At 47.9% G+C, this 13,293-nt stretch overlaps 2 protein-coding genes across 2 annotated transcripts in view; one reads left to right on the top strand and one right to left on the bottom strand.

Annotated features, from left to right (window-relative positions):
- The window catches only part of PALB2 (partner and localizer of BRCA2), a 107,928-nt gene extending 100,909 nt beyond the window's left edge, over nt 1-7,019 (bottom strand). The window contains exon 1 of the mRNA XM_078664800.1: nt 6,824-7,019. The gene's annotated coding sequence lies outside the window, so the exon portion shown is untranslated. The remainder of the gene's footprint in view (nt 1-6,823) is intronic.
- A 139-nt stretch (nt 7,020-7,158) lies between these two features.
- The window catches only part of DCTN5 (dynactin subunit 5), a 66,903-nt gene continuing 60,768 nt past the window's right edge, over nt 7,159-13,293 (top strand). The window contains exon 1 of the mRNA XM_078664801.1: nt 7,159-7,334. Within this exon, the coding sequence (XP_078520927.1) occupies nt 7,287-7,334 (48 nt within the window). The 5' untranslated portion in view covers nt 7,159-7,286. The remainder of the gene's footprint in view (nt 7,335-13,293) is intronic.

The following is a 13,293-nucleotide window of genomic DNA, read 5'->3' as shown; positions in this document are numbered from 1 at the left end:
GGATCTGGCGTTAAAATATAGACATTTCAGTGCCAGATGGTTTTGGTTTTTCCCGATGATTGTGGGGTGGTCTGTTGGGGTTTGACCCATGCTCGACCAACGGCAGGCGAGGCAGGAAATGGGTCCATAGGATGAGCCAGGGCCGGTTTGGGTGCACAGATGAGTTTTTGTATTCGTATTGACTTTGTTAATGGCTAGCAGCTCACTGCGCGAGTAACGAATAGGTATGGGCAGAGTTGGGGTAGAACCGATAGGGGGTATAGCCCCTAGTCCCGGTCGGTCGCGGACGGGCGCAGACGGGCTTGCCTTAGGCGCGCCTTCGGCGCGCAAACGTCACGCCCGCTGCGCGAGCGGAATATGCACATGATTTATACCACTGCGGTGAGGTGGATCGGCTAGGGGGCATGGCCTAAAAAGGGGGCGTGGCCTCTGCTCGTGGCGAGGGCGCGAAGGAGAATTGGAGTCTAGCGTGCAGCGTCAGCGCTGGCTCCGCTGTGACTGACTGCTAGTTCCAAGTAAGTAATTATTTACAAAGCACAAGTAATCTGTGACATCCATTGGTTGCAGACACACAATACATGGGCCGTACACACTCGGACCATAATCCACACACTCTGGCCATTGCATGGGAGCGTCCACACCCGCCCATCCCCACCTGGCGACTCCAGCCAGACCTCTTACTAGACGCGGCTTTCCGCGACTCCCTTCTCACGCAAGCTGCCCAATACTTTGAAGACAACACTGATACGGCGTCCTCCCCCCAGATCGAGTGGGACGCCTTCAAGGTGGTGATTCGAGGACACTGCTTGGGTACACAGGGCCACATGCGGAGACAGCTGGAGGGTGACCTGACACGATTAGAAACCGAACTACCTGACCACAAACGGGACGCGGTGGGTGGCGCAGGCGACCCCCTGACGGAAGCAAAAACAGAGCATGTACGCCTCCTGGAACGTTTGCGCAGTCTAAACTTTGCTGCACACTCCGCCCGCACGCATCGCCAAGGCGATAGATCTGGCAAACTGCTGGCCTGGCTGATTGCACGGGAAGACCGCGCGACCCCAATATCGGCGATACGTGTAGAAGGGAGGGGGCTACTCTACACACAACGCCACATACACGAGGCATTCATAACCCACTACGCAGACTTAGATCGCTCCCGGCTCCGCGACCCGCAGCCTGACATCGCAGAATATCTCTTACCCCTGCAGCTACCTCATATGACGGCCGTACAGCAGGACGACCTCGGGGCACCACTCGCTCCTGAGGAACTCCGTGAAGCCATCTTCAACCTGTCAAACGGCAAATCTCCTGGCCCAGACGGCTTACCCGCCGAATTTCACAAGGCTGGCTCGGATATACTCATCCCCCAGCTTTTAAAGATGCATGCTGCAGCTGCGGAAGACTCCTCCCTCCCCCCCACGCTCAATGAAGCTAACCTCATTTCCTTACTTAAGACCGGCAGGGATGGCGAGCAATTGGGCTCTTACCGCCCCCTGGCCCTCCTCAACACAGATTATAAAATCCTTGCTTCCACCCTGGCCCGGAGACTGGCCCCCCTGGTCCCAACCCTGGTGCATCATGATCAAAATGGCTTTGTACCAACACGCCACACCTCCTATAACATCCGCCGCCTATTTCGTATACAGGAGTACGCAACACACCACTGGCCACACGCCGGGTGCCTGGTGTTGCGACCTCGAGAAAGCATTCGACTCGGTGGAATGGCCATACCTACGGGCGGTCATGAAGAAATTTGAACTGGGGGATGGCTACAAGACCATGGTTGACTTATTGTACCATAGACCCACAGTTCAGGTCCGCACTGGTACATTACTTTCTGATGCTATCCGCGTACGGAGAGGCACCAGGCAGGGCTGCCCCCTGTCACCCCTACTGTTTTCCTTGGCCATGGGACCCCTAGCCACGATCCTCTTGACCCGGGGTGAGGAGTGGGGAATACCGATGGCGGCTGGACTCCACGTGATATCGTTATACGCAGATGATCTCCTCCTCTATGTCAGAGACTTGACTAATGTCCCGGGATCCCTCGCTGACATTTTCCACACCTTCGAGGAGATGTCGGGCTTGAGAGTCAACTGGGCTAAGTCTGGAGCCTATTCCTTTGACCCGGGCACACCCGAGAGCGACGTTTACATCGGTGGTGAGAGGCTGCAATGGTATCCCACAAAGTTCAGGTACCTAGGAATCCACATTTACCGTAACCCTACGGATATCTTGGAGGGGAACCTGATGCGAGCGCTCGCCTCCATTCGAACACAAATTGGATTTTGGAGGACTTTACCCCTGAATGTGCCCAGCCGCGTAGCACTGGCCAAGATGATAGTCCTACCGAGACTCTTGTATTACTTTGCCAACATCCCGTCCTATGTCCCCAACAGGGTATTCCGAGACCTCGAGGTCCTACTCCGGGGCCTAATCTGGAACGCAGGCCGACTACGTGTGGCGTTGACAAAGTTGTACATGCCCACTGACTCGGGGGGTCTGGCAGTCCCCAACATGGAATTGTATTATCTAGCGGCGCAGATGCAGTGGGTGTCGGGATGGCTAAGTGGTAAAAACCTAGGGGACACTGCCACGGACGTCACCACCTGGTCTCAGTTACAAGTATGCACTCTATTTCATCCGCTGACCCGGGCTCCTCGTCCACCGCATCTGTACCTAGCAATGGCACGCAGGTGTTTTCTGCGATGCCTGCGACTCACCCGAGCGACGGTACCGTATGCCCCGATAATCCCTCTGCTGGGTACCCCCAGGATGACTGGAGTACTAACGGACGCTATGCTGGAGAGCTGGTCCAATGCGGGCGTGGACACGCTAGGAGACCTATACACTGACTGTACCCTTCTCTCTTTTGCGGACCTCACGGAAGGCACAGCCCTCCCGAATGGACAATTCCTATTGCACGCGTCCCTCGTCCGCACGCTGACTGCCGCCTGGGGCGACATGTCCGAGGAGCTACCGACACACTACTTTATGCAATACCTCCATGTTATGGGCATGATTCATACACAACCCTCCACCTCGCAGTTGAGAGAGAAATGGGCGACGGACAGAGGGAGAGATTGGACAGACAAGGAGTGGGCGATGGTGCTGGCTGGGCCGGTTAACATCCCGCGCAACCCCCGCTTCAAGGTCATACAATTCTGCATATTGCACTGTGCCTACCTCACGCCTGATAAGATAAACAGATACTTTTCGGTCACCGATACTGCCTGCAGACGTTGCTCCCTGGTGGGTGCAGACCTCTTGCACATGCTTTGGCTGTGCCCCAATGTCCAGCAATATTGGGATGAGGTAACAGCGCTGCTTACGCACTGCACCAACGAACAGGTGCCGAAAACGTGGGAGGCCTGCATCCTAGGACTATATAACCGCACAAAACTGAATAAGGTGCCGGTTCGGTTCTGGGATCTAGGGCTGATCACGGCCAAACGCCTGCTCACCAAATGGTGGAAGGCCAACGCACCCCCACATATGCGGCACTGGTACATGTCCCTCACCAACTGGGCACGAGCGGAAAGCACTGTTCTACGGCGGGAAGAGACGACGGGACTTAGAAAATTCCCCCTTGCACAGCACTGGGATGACATCCTTCAGTCCTTTCAGCAGAAATGCCTGGAACAGGGAATCACTTGAGGGGTCCGTATCTGAACCTCACACATACACAAGGAACACGGCGGGGCGCGCCTGCGCCCACTGCCCCCCCCATCCACTCCCCCCCCCCTTTGGCAGGGTAACTCAAGTCGGGACCTACGCCTCCACATCTCCAACATACTCCGAACAATACACTGCGCCTCGCCTGCGAACCTCCCATGCTCCAAAATGTCTACGACGCTTGCCCTGCTGTCGGCGGTGAAGCGCTTTTCGCCCTATCTCCTCTTCCACATATCAGGCTCTCACCATGCGCCCTGGCCGTGGCCACCGCACTGGCTGCACTCTGAAGACGTTATCCATGCACTCCTGTGATGGAACCCCCCCTACGCCAACAAGCTAATTACATGATGCATCCCATTTCCCGACCGCCGGACCTACACTGACGCTGCAACACTACCTTCCTTTCCCTCAAGCACATAGATACATCTACCCACACTTTGTCCCCCTTTGCACATACTCCCATGTTATGCTTCACGTGTTTATTGACATGCTGGTCCTGTTCACTGACCAGGCTTCTTAGGTTTTGTTAACGAAGACATTGTATGCATTGCGCAAGAGACTTTAGACACCATATTCTGGCTGACATGTCAACCCCCCCCCCTTCTAAGTGCCAATACGATACGACAACATAAAAACACGACCTGAGGGGAATGACTGCTACACACGTTACTTGAAGACGGGCAGATAGATCCGGGTTATGTTTCACAATACCGGCCATCGCGCTTGCACCACCGTTGATGAGAGACGCCACATGTCCAAGACTAAAAAATAAAAAAAAAATAACGGCCGTGGCGGTTCCTACCGGACGCCGCCGCCAACACGAGCCTCTCCTTCTAGGTATAGTGAGCTGCATCGACACACGCCTATTAACGCACTTGCGATATCACATGGGACTGCTTTTCAACATCTATGCTCCACGTTCCCATAGAGAAACTTACTGATACAACCACCTGCAATATTTACTCATGGGAGCGGGCTGTTACCCATATGATGAAGATGACAAAACACCACTGTTGTTCTACAAACAGACAAAATCTTACAGGCCTGTTTACTTATTGAGATGTGTGGTTTACTGATTATGTGTACCACTAAAACATTTCGCCGCCGGACCCCAGGGTTGTCGGCCATATGGCTGTGTTTATTTGGCAATATTTTATATAACTATTGATCCACGTGGCTGGCCCCCAGAGGTTGTAAGCTAGAAGCTGTGTATAACGCATTTTGTACAATAAAGGTCTTTTAAAAAAAAAAAAAAAATTGTGTAAAATAGAGAGAAATACAAAGTCAGTATTTAAAAAGTAATGCAGTGGTTGGGGTTGTTTGTACTAATCAGACTTTATTACTCACCAAAAAAAACCTTTTAGCAACCTAAGAATGTCAGATTGAGAAAAAAACACAGCAAGGTTCTAAACCAATGCCTTACACTTCGCATACAGCTCATTGATGCGGTTCATAGCTCTCTCTGATATATTAGAATTATTGTACCTTATCAACTGCGAGCAGGAAAAGAATATGTCAAAAGTAGTAATACACTTACTTATCTGCAAAAAATAACATGTGTTCTGCATGTTACACGATATACTTTGCAGCAAGCATATTAACCCACTATGCCGCTTTATCAGTCAAGACTAACCAGACAAAACACAGATTGTTCCAGCAAGTACGTAAATGGCTAGAGTTATCTTACCATAATTATCCCCTCAAAAATGCTTAGCACACGAAGACCTGTGCTGCATGTGCCTTAACCCCATAAGTATGTCTCTTCTTATTGCAAATTATTTTGTGGCAGTTTTAAAAAAAATCAATGCTGAGTTGACTGGCAGACTCTGCTTATCATGACTCGCCCCACGTGATTGCATCGCCTTTTCGCCGCCACACCCTGACCCAAAATTAATTGATTCCAGAAGAAGGGTTTCCACATGGCCTATTTTATATCGGAATGATCTGTATTTTAACGTCTATACCAGTACAAAAATGTTTTAAATCATCTAAAATCGTCATTTTCCCCCTTATCAGTAAATACTGTAAATAGCAAATGTAAGATTAAAACACTTTAACGTGTTCTACAGCGGACTTAATGACCAGGACTGATAAGTAAAGTAAACAAAGACAGAAAGGCCATGTTAAATATGAATGCTGACGATCTCATATTAAGTTTAATTGGAGTATCACATCTGGACATTTACAGAATCTTAAAATGTGAACAGATGGCTGGTATTTTTATTTGGGAAAGGTGGTAACCCTGGTCCTCCTTTTCCCAATTGCCGTAAAACATTTCTTCTTACCTTGCATGCATTTCAGTTGCATTTTATAGATATGGCTCGCAAGTTCACCATCTTCCTTAAAATGACATGAACACATACATGCCAACCCTCCCAATTCAGGCAGATTACCGATTTCAAGGCTACGCTCCTGTCGCCTCCATGCAAAAACCTGTTTCCTAGGCAGGCTTAAGATAGCAAGTGCTGGTCTGGTGTGATTCGGATTATGCACTGCCACGCAGTGCTTAATTTGTAAACTAAACAGTGCTAGGGCCCTGACCAGGAGGCCACTGCAGCTTGCACCACCTATCGCCCAGTCTTTGCTGCCAAAACAACTGCTAGCCCTCTCTCTTGCCTGCAAGTGCGACAGTTCAGATTATTCCAGGTCCCCAAAGCTAAAAAAATGGCTGGGGTAGCAGGTATTATTAATTTTATAATGTATATTCTATTCATAAACAACTGTTGTTCTGCTCATCTCTGAATTAGATGAGCAGCGCCACCACGTGGCAGACTGTCCTAGTGCGGTGTTGTCAAATAAGTGCTGGTGCTGAGCACCAGAAACCACTGGCTCAAATTAAGCACTGAATACCGGAAAACCTGCTCCTGCAAGAAAGTGCACAACATTTTTGTCACACTTTCTCTGCCTACCATAGCGGTTTTTCTCTGCTCCTGACAGGTATGGAAAAAACTTATATTTGAATTTCTGATTTCCAATCCTGCAGCACTTGTAAGTCCCATGCACGCCGATAGACACGTTGCAGGGCATAATAGAAGTAAATAGGATACATACATTGTGCCGGTTATTATTAATATTTTTTTAATCTCCCACTTTCCTCTTCCAAAATGTTTGCAGGTATGTTAACATTGTTTTTGAATTAACGCACCTGCGTAGGAAGACTAAAGACAACAAAGGCTGGTTGGAGAGCTGTCCTCTGACAGGGCCATGTTGAGAGCACCGCAACGAGTCCCGTTTTGTAAGGGAAGCTGCTCACTCGGTAAAACCGGCCACACTTCAGGCCTTCTGCTCAAGGCATCTCCTCAGATAGGTACATCTGAAAGTTTAGTTTCCCCGCTTCCTGCTCTGACTCCTCCCTCGGCCCCGCCCCCGCCTCGCTCTTTGGATGGGCACGCGCATTCCGGACCGCCTCCGACAAGATGGCCGCCGCTGGGGGGAAAGGTTACTGTACCGGGGCGAAGCTATTGAAGGATGTGACAGAGGGCGGAGCTCACAGACAGTAGTCCATCTTCTGTGTTGTTGACCCCGGAAGTGAAACCCTTGTGGACAAAAATCAGTTTAGCATCAGCAGAGCAGGTTTTGGCTGTACCCGTATTGACAATTGAGTCGCAATGGAGCTTGGAGAGATGTTGTACAACAAAAGCGAGTACATCGAGACGGTGAGTCGGCAGAAGACGTGGTGGGTGTGGCAGGGGTCCATGTAGCCCTTGCAGGATATTGAGAATCATCCCTAATGCAAAGTCTGCGTCTCAGACCCCCACAACGTTACTGTGAAGCTTCCTCCTGGATGCCACTACAAAAACCCTCCGGCAGAAAGCGAATGTCTTCTTAACAGTTGTGCATTTCTTCCCCTCACCGTCAGTATGCCTGTATAGCAGAGTACTGGTTTATTGGTATTGCTCCACCAGATGTTTTAACATATTTAGAGTGCCCCTTGGTTCGTCCCCAGGGGGGGAGGGGGATAGTGGCTGGACCAGGGGTCTCAGTGGAGACCACCCCCAGGGAGCAGAGCCCGAACACCAAGGTACAGGATTGATTAGAGATAAGGGAAGGAAGAGAAGGAAAGAGCGGGACCACCAAGTAATAGGGCTGGGCCATCTCAGCCGTAAATCTAGGGTTCGGAATGTGGTAGGAAGGAAGGAGTATTTAAAGGTGGGCACCGGGCACAAGGCCCTCTTTCTCCGGGGAATTTTATCAGGAGAAGAAACGCTCACCCACCCGCTCAGGAACAAGATTTGAGGGGGTGGGTTGGACAAGGGGGGTACATTTGTCATAGAGGCATAGCGGACTTGCAAAAGGTCCTTTGGTGTCTGAAGAAGGGACAGCAAAGGATCTGAAAAAATACAAAGCGATCCAAGAGGAATACAAAAAAGCAGGTTGCGAAGCAGGCACACACCGCAAACAGGGCAGTCAGGACCCAGGGGGCACTGGCAAGCTCCCCAAGGCCCTTTGTTCAGGTGAACCGGAAGTAAACAATTAATTACACAACTGAAGGCCGAGCCTGTGGCATGGAGGAAGTTGGGTACCGGTTACCGGGTCACCTTCGCAGAGATGGGTGGGGGAAAAGTCAACCAGGTTTGGCGGGCAGGAAGCACATCGCTTGCCCAGGTAACAAAGAGGGTACACACTAGAAATGAAGAGGCACCTGGTTGGAGTGGGAACAAACGCTTACCCGGAAGGAAATGTGTCGACACCGGAAGCGAAAGAGTCACCCGGTTGCGTTCAAGCAGATGCTTACCCAAGGAGTGTGTGGCAACCGGAAGTAAGAGGTTACCCGGTCGGGCAGGAAGCAGAAGCTTGCCGGGAGTGAAAGGGAAGGGTTGTGTCCCCAGGTGATAGGTTACCAGGGCAAAGAGAGCTGCACTGAATGTAAGGCACAGTGCAGAGCATATGGGGTAAGGACACAGGCTCGCCGGACAAAATAATGGTGTGTAACGGATCGCTTGTAAGGTAGAAATGCCTAATAAACTGCGGCCTCAATTCTTCCATAAAACAGAAACTTGTTGTGGTCTGAATTTATTGGGATTCGGGTGGGTCGACCATGTGGGGGGGTGCCTCTGCTGATGAAATTGGGAGATAAAAAAAAATCTTGAGACTATTTCTCTCAATGATTACTATTGAAGCAGAGGGAATTTCAGGCGGGAGACAGCCAAATATTGACATTTTTTGCTTCCAAAATCAGGAGCCTCCCACCTGGTCTATTGACGTGTATGCTCCACAGTCAACTATATCTGCAGATATTGCTGTGTCCCCCACCCCTGATCATCGAGCTCAGTTTCTTACTCTCTGTGCACTCATTTGTTTTTCTTTTTCTAACATATGTTCTCGGAAAGCCGTGGTGGTAAGAAGGCCTATGGACTGTCGCCTGTTCTATGCACCGTGCAGTGCTTTATGCAATTATGTAGTGTATTTATAAGACTTCTGTGTTACTTGAGAATATTACATATACAACAGATTTGCTTTAAAAGTGCATGATCTTTCTCGGATTCCGGAGCTATAAGCTGTGTGGGGCCCTACGGGTCTCAGTCCCATCAGCAATTCAAAACTGACATTGAAACCGATCCCTATCGTTCTCTATGTTCATGTTCTTAACGGAACAGGCAAAAACATTGTTTGATTTCTCAACAATGACTGTAAAAAACGTTAACGTAATCCAGGTCAGCGGTGCAGTTTACATCTAGCTTGTATTTCTCAACCTTGCATTCCCTGAGAGTGTATTATTTTCCATGCATTTCCGTGTTTTTCCATTTCAGTCAAATCACCGAAAATGAAGCTGTGGCTTCTATAATGTAATATTTGTATTCCTCTGAGGAAGCAACGCTTAGGTTGCCTGGTGACGTTCTGTGTGTCATTCATTTTTTGTTTACATTTTTTTATTAACTTTTGACACTTTAGATACAATGAAGCATAGAAAAGTGTTCCAATTTCGAGTTACATGCATAGATAGACAAAGACAATTTAGGCACTTGAGTGTACATTCGTAATTGCTATCCTTCTTAGCTGCCATTATGTGTTATCACAATCCCGGTATTGCACATGTGTTGAGGCTATTTGTGGCAGACTTATGAGTCCTCGGATGTCTCTATGTGTCTATAGTTTTGTTATGGGGCTACACCTACCCATGGTTCTTGTGGGAATTTTAGCATTCCCCTGAAGTGAGTGGGCGACGGTCCCTGTCCCCTGTTGACGTTATCTGAACTGCTGGTTTGTATCTTGAACTGAAAAAACTGGGTGTTGAAGTGGGGTACTCGTTTGGGGTCAGCGGGGAGGGAGGGTGTGTGTGCAGACGGGAGGGGAGTAAGTAGGTCCTCTCTGTAGGTGTGTGGGGCTACTCTGGTGGCTGGCGACTGTTGGTACGGGAGGAAGTAGGGGGGACGTGGCTAATTCCACTGTCAGGTTCTTGGGCTTTGCCCTACGGTGTGGACTGTTAGGGGGACTCTGCAGCAGGTGTGTGCTCTGGCTCTTTACGTCAGCCAACTGGTTCTGTCAGTGTGGTGGATGCAGTCTGGGAATGGGGACTTCGGCTAGCTCTGCTCGTGTGGTTTGCTGACTGAACTGGAATAGGAGTTGCGCCCATTCCATGGATATGTGGTGTTTGAGCGTTCCCTTCGCTTCCTCCTCCTGGATCGCGTCTTCCTCCGCAGCGCTCCACTTTTTGACTGCTCCCACCCAAGCCTTCACCGGGGGTCCCCCCGGAGCTTGCCAGTGCATGGCTATAGCTCTCTTTGCCAAGAGTAATAGAAGGGACGTGAAGCGCACCTGTACTTTATCAGTTCTTCATCTTCGGAACACCCCTAGCGTGCATGCCTCCCATGTATTAATCCCGAGCATGTTTTGAGGTTGCTCGGAGTGTTTCATGGATGTAGTTCCAGTATTGCTGCAATGTGTGGCACCCCCAGAACATGTGTTGTAAGTCCCCAGCAGGGCCTTGGCATCTGGGGCAGAGAAACCGTATCTGGGTAGTTTCTGTCTATGTCATTCATTTGCTGAACAAACCACTGTATTGCTCTGTTTAATATAATGTCTGTTTTTCCATAATTGGCTATGCATAGCCTAACCGATGGCATGCATTATGAAGTACGTGTCTCTAGAAGTATCTTGTTTACCAGAATATTGATTGGTTTACATTTTTCCAATGATCCTGGTGCAACTGTGGTATGTCATGCCATATAATATACACTGAAAAACCCTTCGGTCTGAATTAGCAAACAGAGGAAAGAAACCAGAGATTATCTGTTAGAGCTTGTGGGGAGATCCCTTTGTTAGGACGAAATCCCTCACCCACTGTAGGTGGCATGCTTCATCATTGGGATTCTCCACGTGACCAGAAAACCTAGTCCCGCCACTGGCTACAACCCCCTCCCTGAGAGGGAGGAGCTCAGGGATGTTTTATTCCTAGTTTTAAGATATACTAAAGCCTACAAGAAGAAGAGAGATATCAGGTTGGGTAGAGGGCGCAGCACAAAATAATATAAACTGTGATGATAGTGTTAGTAAAACTAGCTATCAGGTACGAAAAAAATGACTTTATTAGCTCCTGGGGCCAGGATTAAAAACAGAGCACCGGCAGGGATAATCTATAACTGCAGGTATTAGACAAAGACTGGTCTACATGTTTCAGCCTGTAGACCGACAAAGGTATCGCAGCTATTGCCAGGACCTGAATTTGCTATTGCGTTTCACAATATTTAACAAACGGTGAAGTGTATAAAGTAATAGTGGGACCAAGAAAAATAGAAATTAATACACCAGTGATCTTACTGATTGCATAGATGATTCACTGGTCGTAAACGATTGAAAGCTTTGGAGCTGATGTTGAAGACTGTGCAAGTATTTCACAGTCCCTATCAGCGGCTATAAAGCAGCCCAGAATACATTCTCCTCCAATCCTCAGCCTCTGTGGAGTGCACACAGCAATAGTCATATGTACCAATTGTAAAAGTCGAAAGTGTGTGAATCACATGCACCTCTGCTGAAATAATGACCGACGGAAAGTTAAACGAAATAGCAGGTGAGTAGTTGTGTGTATGAGATGGAGAAGGGAGGGATGCAAGGAATATATGCAGGAGGACTAAAAATGTGCTGAAAAGGAAAGAGATGAGGTGTGAGATACGCAGAAGGAGGATTTAAAAAAGATATATGGAGAAAAATTGCGTAGTTGCCTAACACACAGAGACTAGAGGAACGTGTTGTGAAGGAAAGAACGGATGTGATTGAGACTTTAAAATTCACAGTCTCATATTTTCAGAATTGAAACATTTTGCGGTACAACAAAATAATTAGTAATCGTTTATTTTATATAGCTAATAAACATTGGTAGAGCCAATAGTTTCAGCTTGCTTAAGGCATGTATTTGTTCTTGTGCTATATAACTGCATTACAGAGAGACACCGCACAGGTAGCACTCTATGGAAAGCACAGGATTTTAGTTTCAAAATTTATAAGCCACACCCTTAATGACATAGGTCACACCCTTTTCAGAGATACCTCACTTTTTCTCATAACACTTGGAGCCCTGTGAGATTCCATTTTAATTTTTGTATAGGTTGGGCAGGTCATTTTTATCACCGATTCCTGCAGTTTAGGTGTCAGTTTTGGTTAGCGGCGCCATGAATAACAATTTGACGCCTTTCTAGGCCTTGTCTGCTCTATATGAAGTGCAAAAAATAAAACAAAAATTAACTAAGTATTCCATCCCCTCCTGCAAACACTATGGGAACCTGTCCATTCAAAGCACAAATGCTGCACATCCATCAACTAACCATCATAGTACCCTACCTTCATAACAGTGTTGCAGCAAACTCTCCTTCATAAAGCTACTGGTCCTTCCTGCAAAATATGTGTTGGCCCTTGTGATGTTCTGGTATGCAATTGCTCTGTCTGAGTCTGTAGTGTCACTGCCAGGTGATGTAGTGAAATGTTGAAAGTATAATGTACTAAGTGTTCCATGTAGAAATGCTAACAATTTGGTTCTGACGGTTAATACAATTTCTGAGCAATCTAAGGGTGCCCGGTATTGTTTTAATATTGTGGTATGTGGGGATTTTATCACTGCTCTAAACATGAATAGTCACTATATATACACACCCCATTAAAGGTTGTGTGCCAACACCCTCTTTCCCCATGACTAACTTTAGGAGGAACAAACTTGCGAAATGGGTCTTGGAGAGGAATCTGATTAATATTCACAAACACCTTTCAAGCTACACACTTTGTGTGGCAACTTTTTTTGGCAGGGGTTATTCTATCATTACCGATTATATCTTTCTGTCTAGACCTATTGTCAACTAGGTTTTAACATGTGATATTCTACATCTGATGATTGATTAACATAATCCGCTAAATCTCACTCTTGAATTTTTCGGGGGTCAGCCGGTAGGTTGGTCCTGTGCCTCTGTACCCTTGTCCACCAATAATCGAGCTCCTCTGATGTTTTGGAAACTTTATTGTTCACAAACATTTCTCACTATGCTTATCAAGCATAATTTGAGATTATTTTGCAGCTTCCTAAGCAAGGATAAGGATAAAACAATAGTAGGAGAGGTTTTCATGGACATTTGAATTAAAGTACATACTATGCTCCCCAACCTATGTGTCAGTCGAATAACTGCACTTCCA

The sequence above is a fragment of the Lissotriton helveticus genome, chromosome 10, assembly GCF_964261635.1.
Source record: "Lissotriton helveticus chromosome 10, aLisHel1.1, whole genome shotgun sequence".
NCBI classification, from domain to species: domain Eukaryota; kingdom Metazoa; phylum Chordata; class Amphibia; order Caudata; family Salamandridae; genus Lissotriton; species Lissotriton helveticus.
This window is presented reverse-complemented; position numbering and strand designations above follow the sequence as displayed.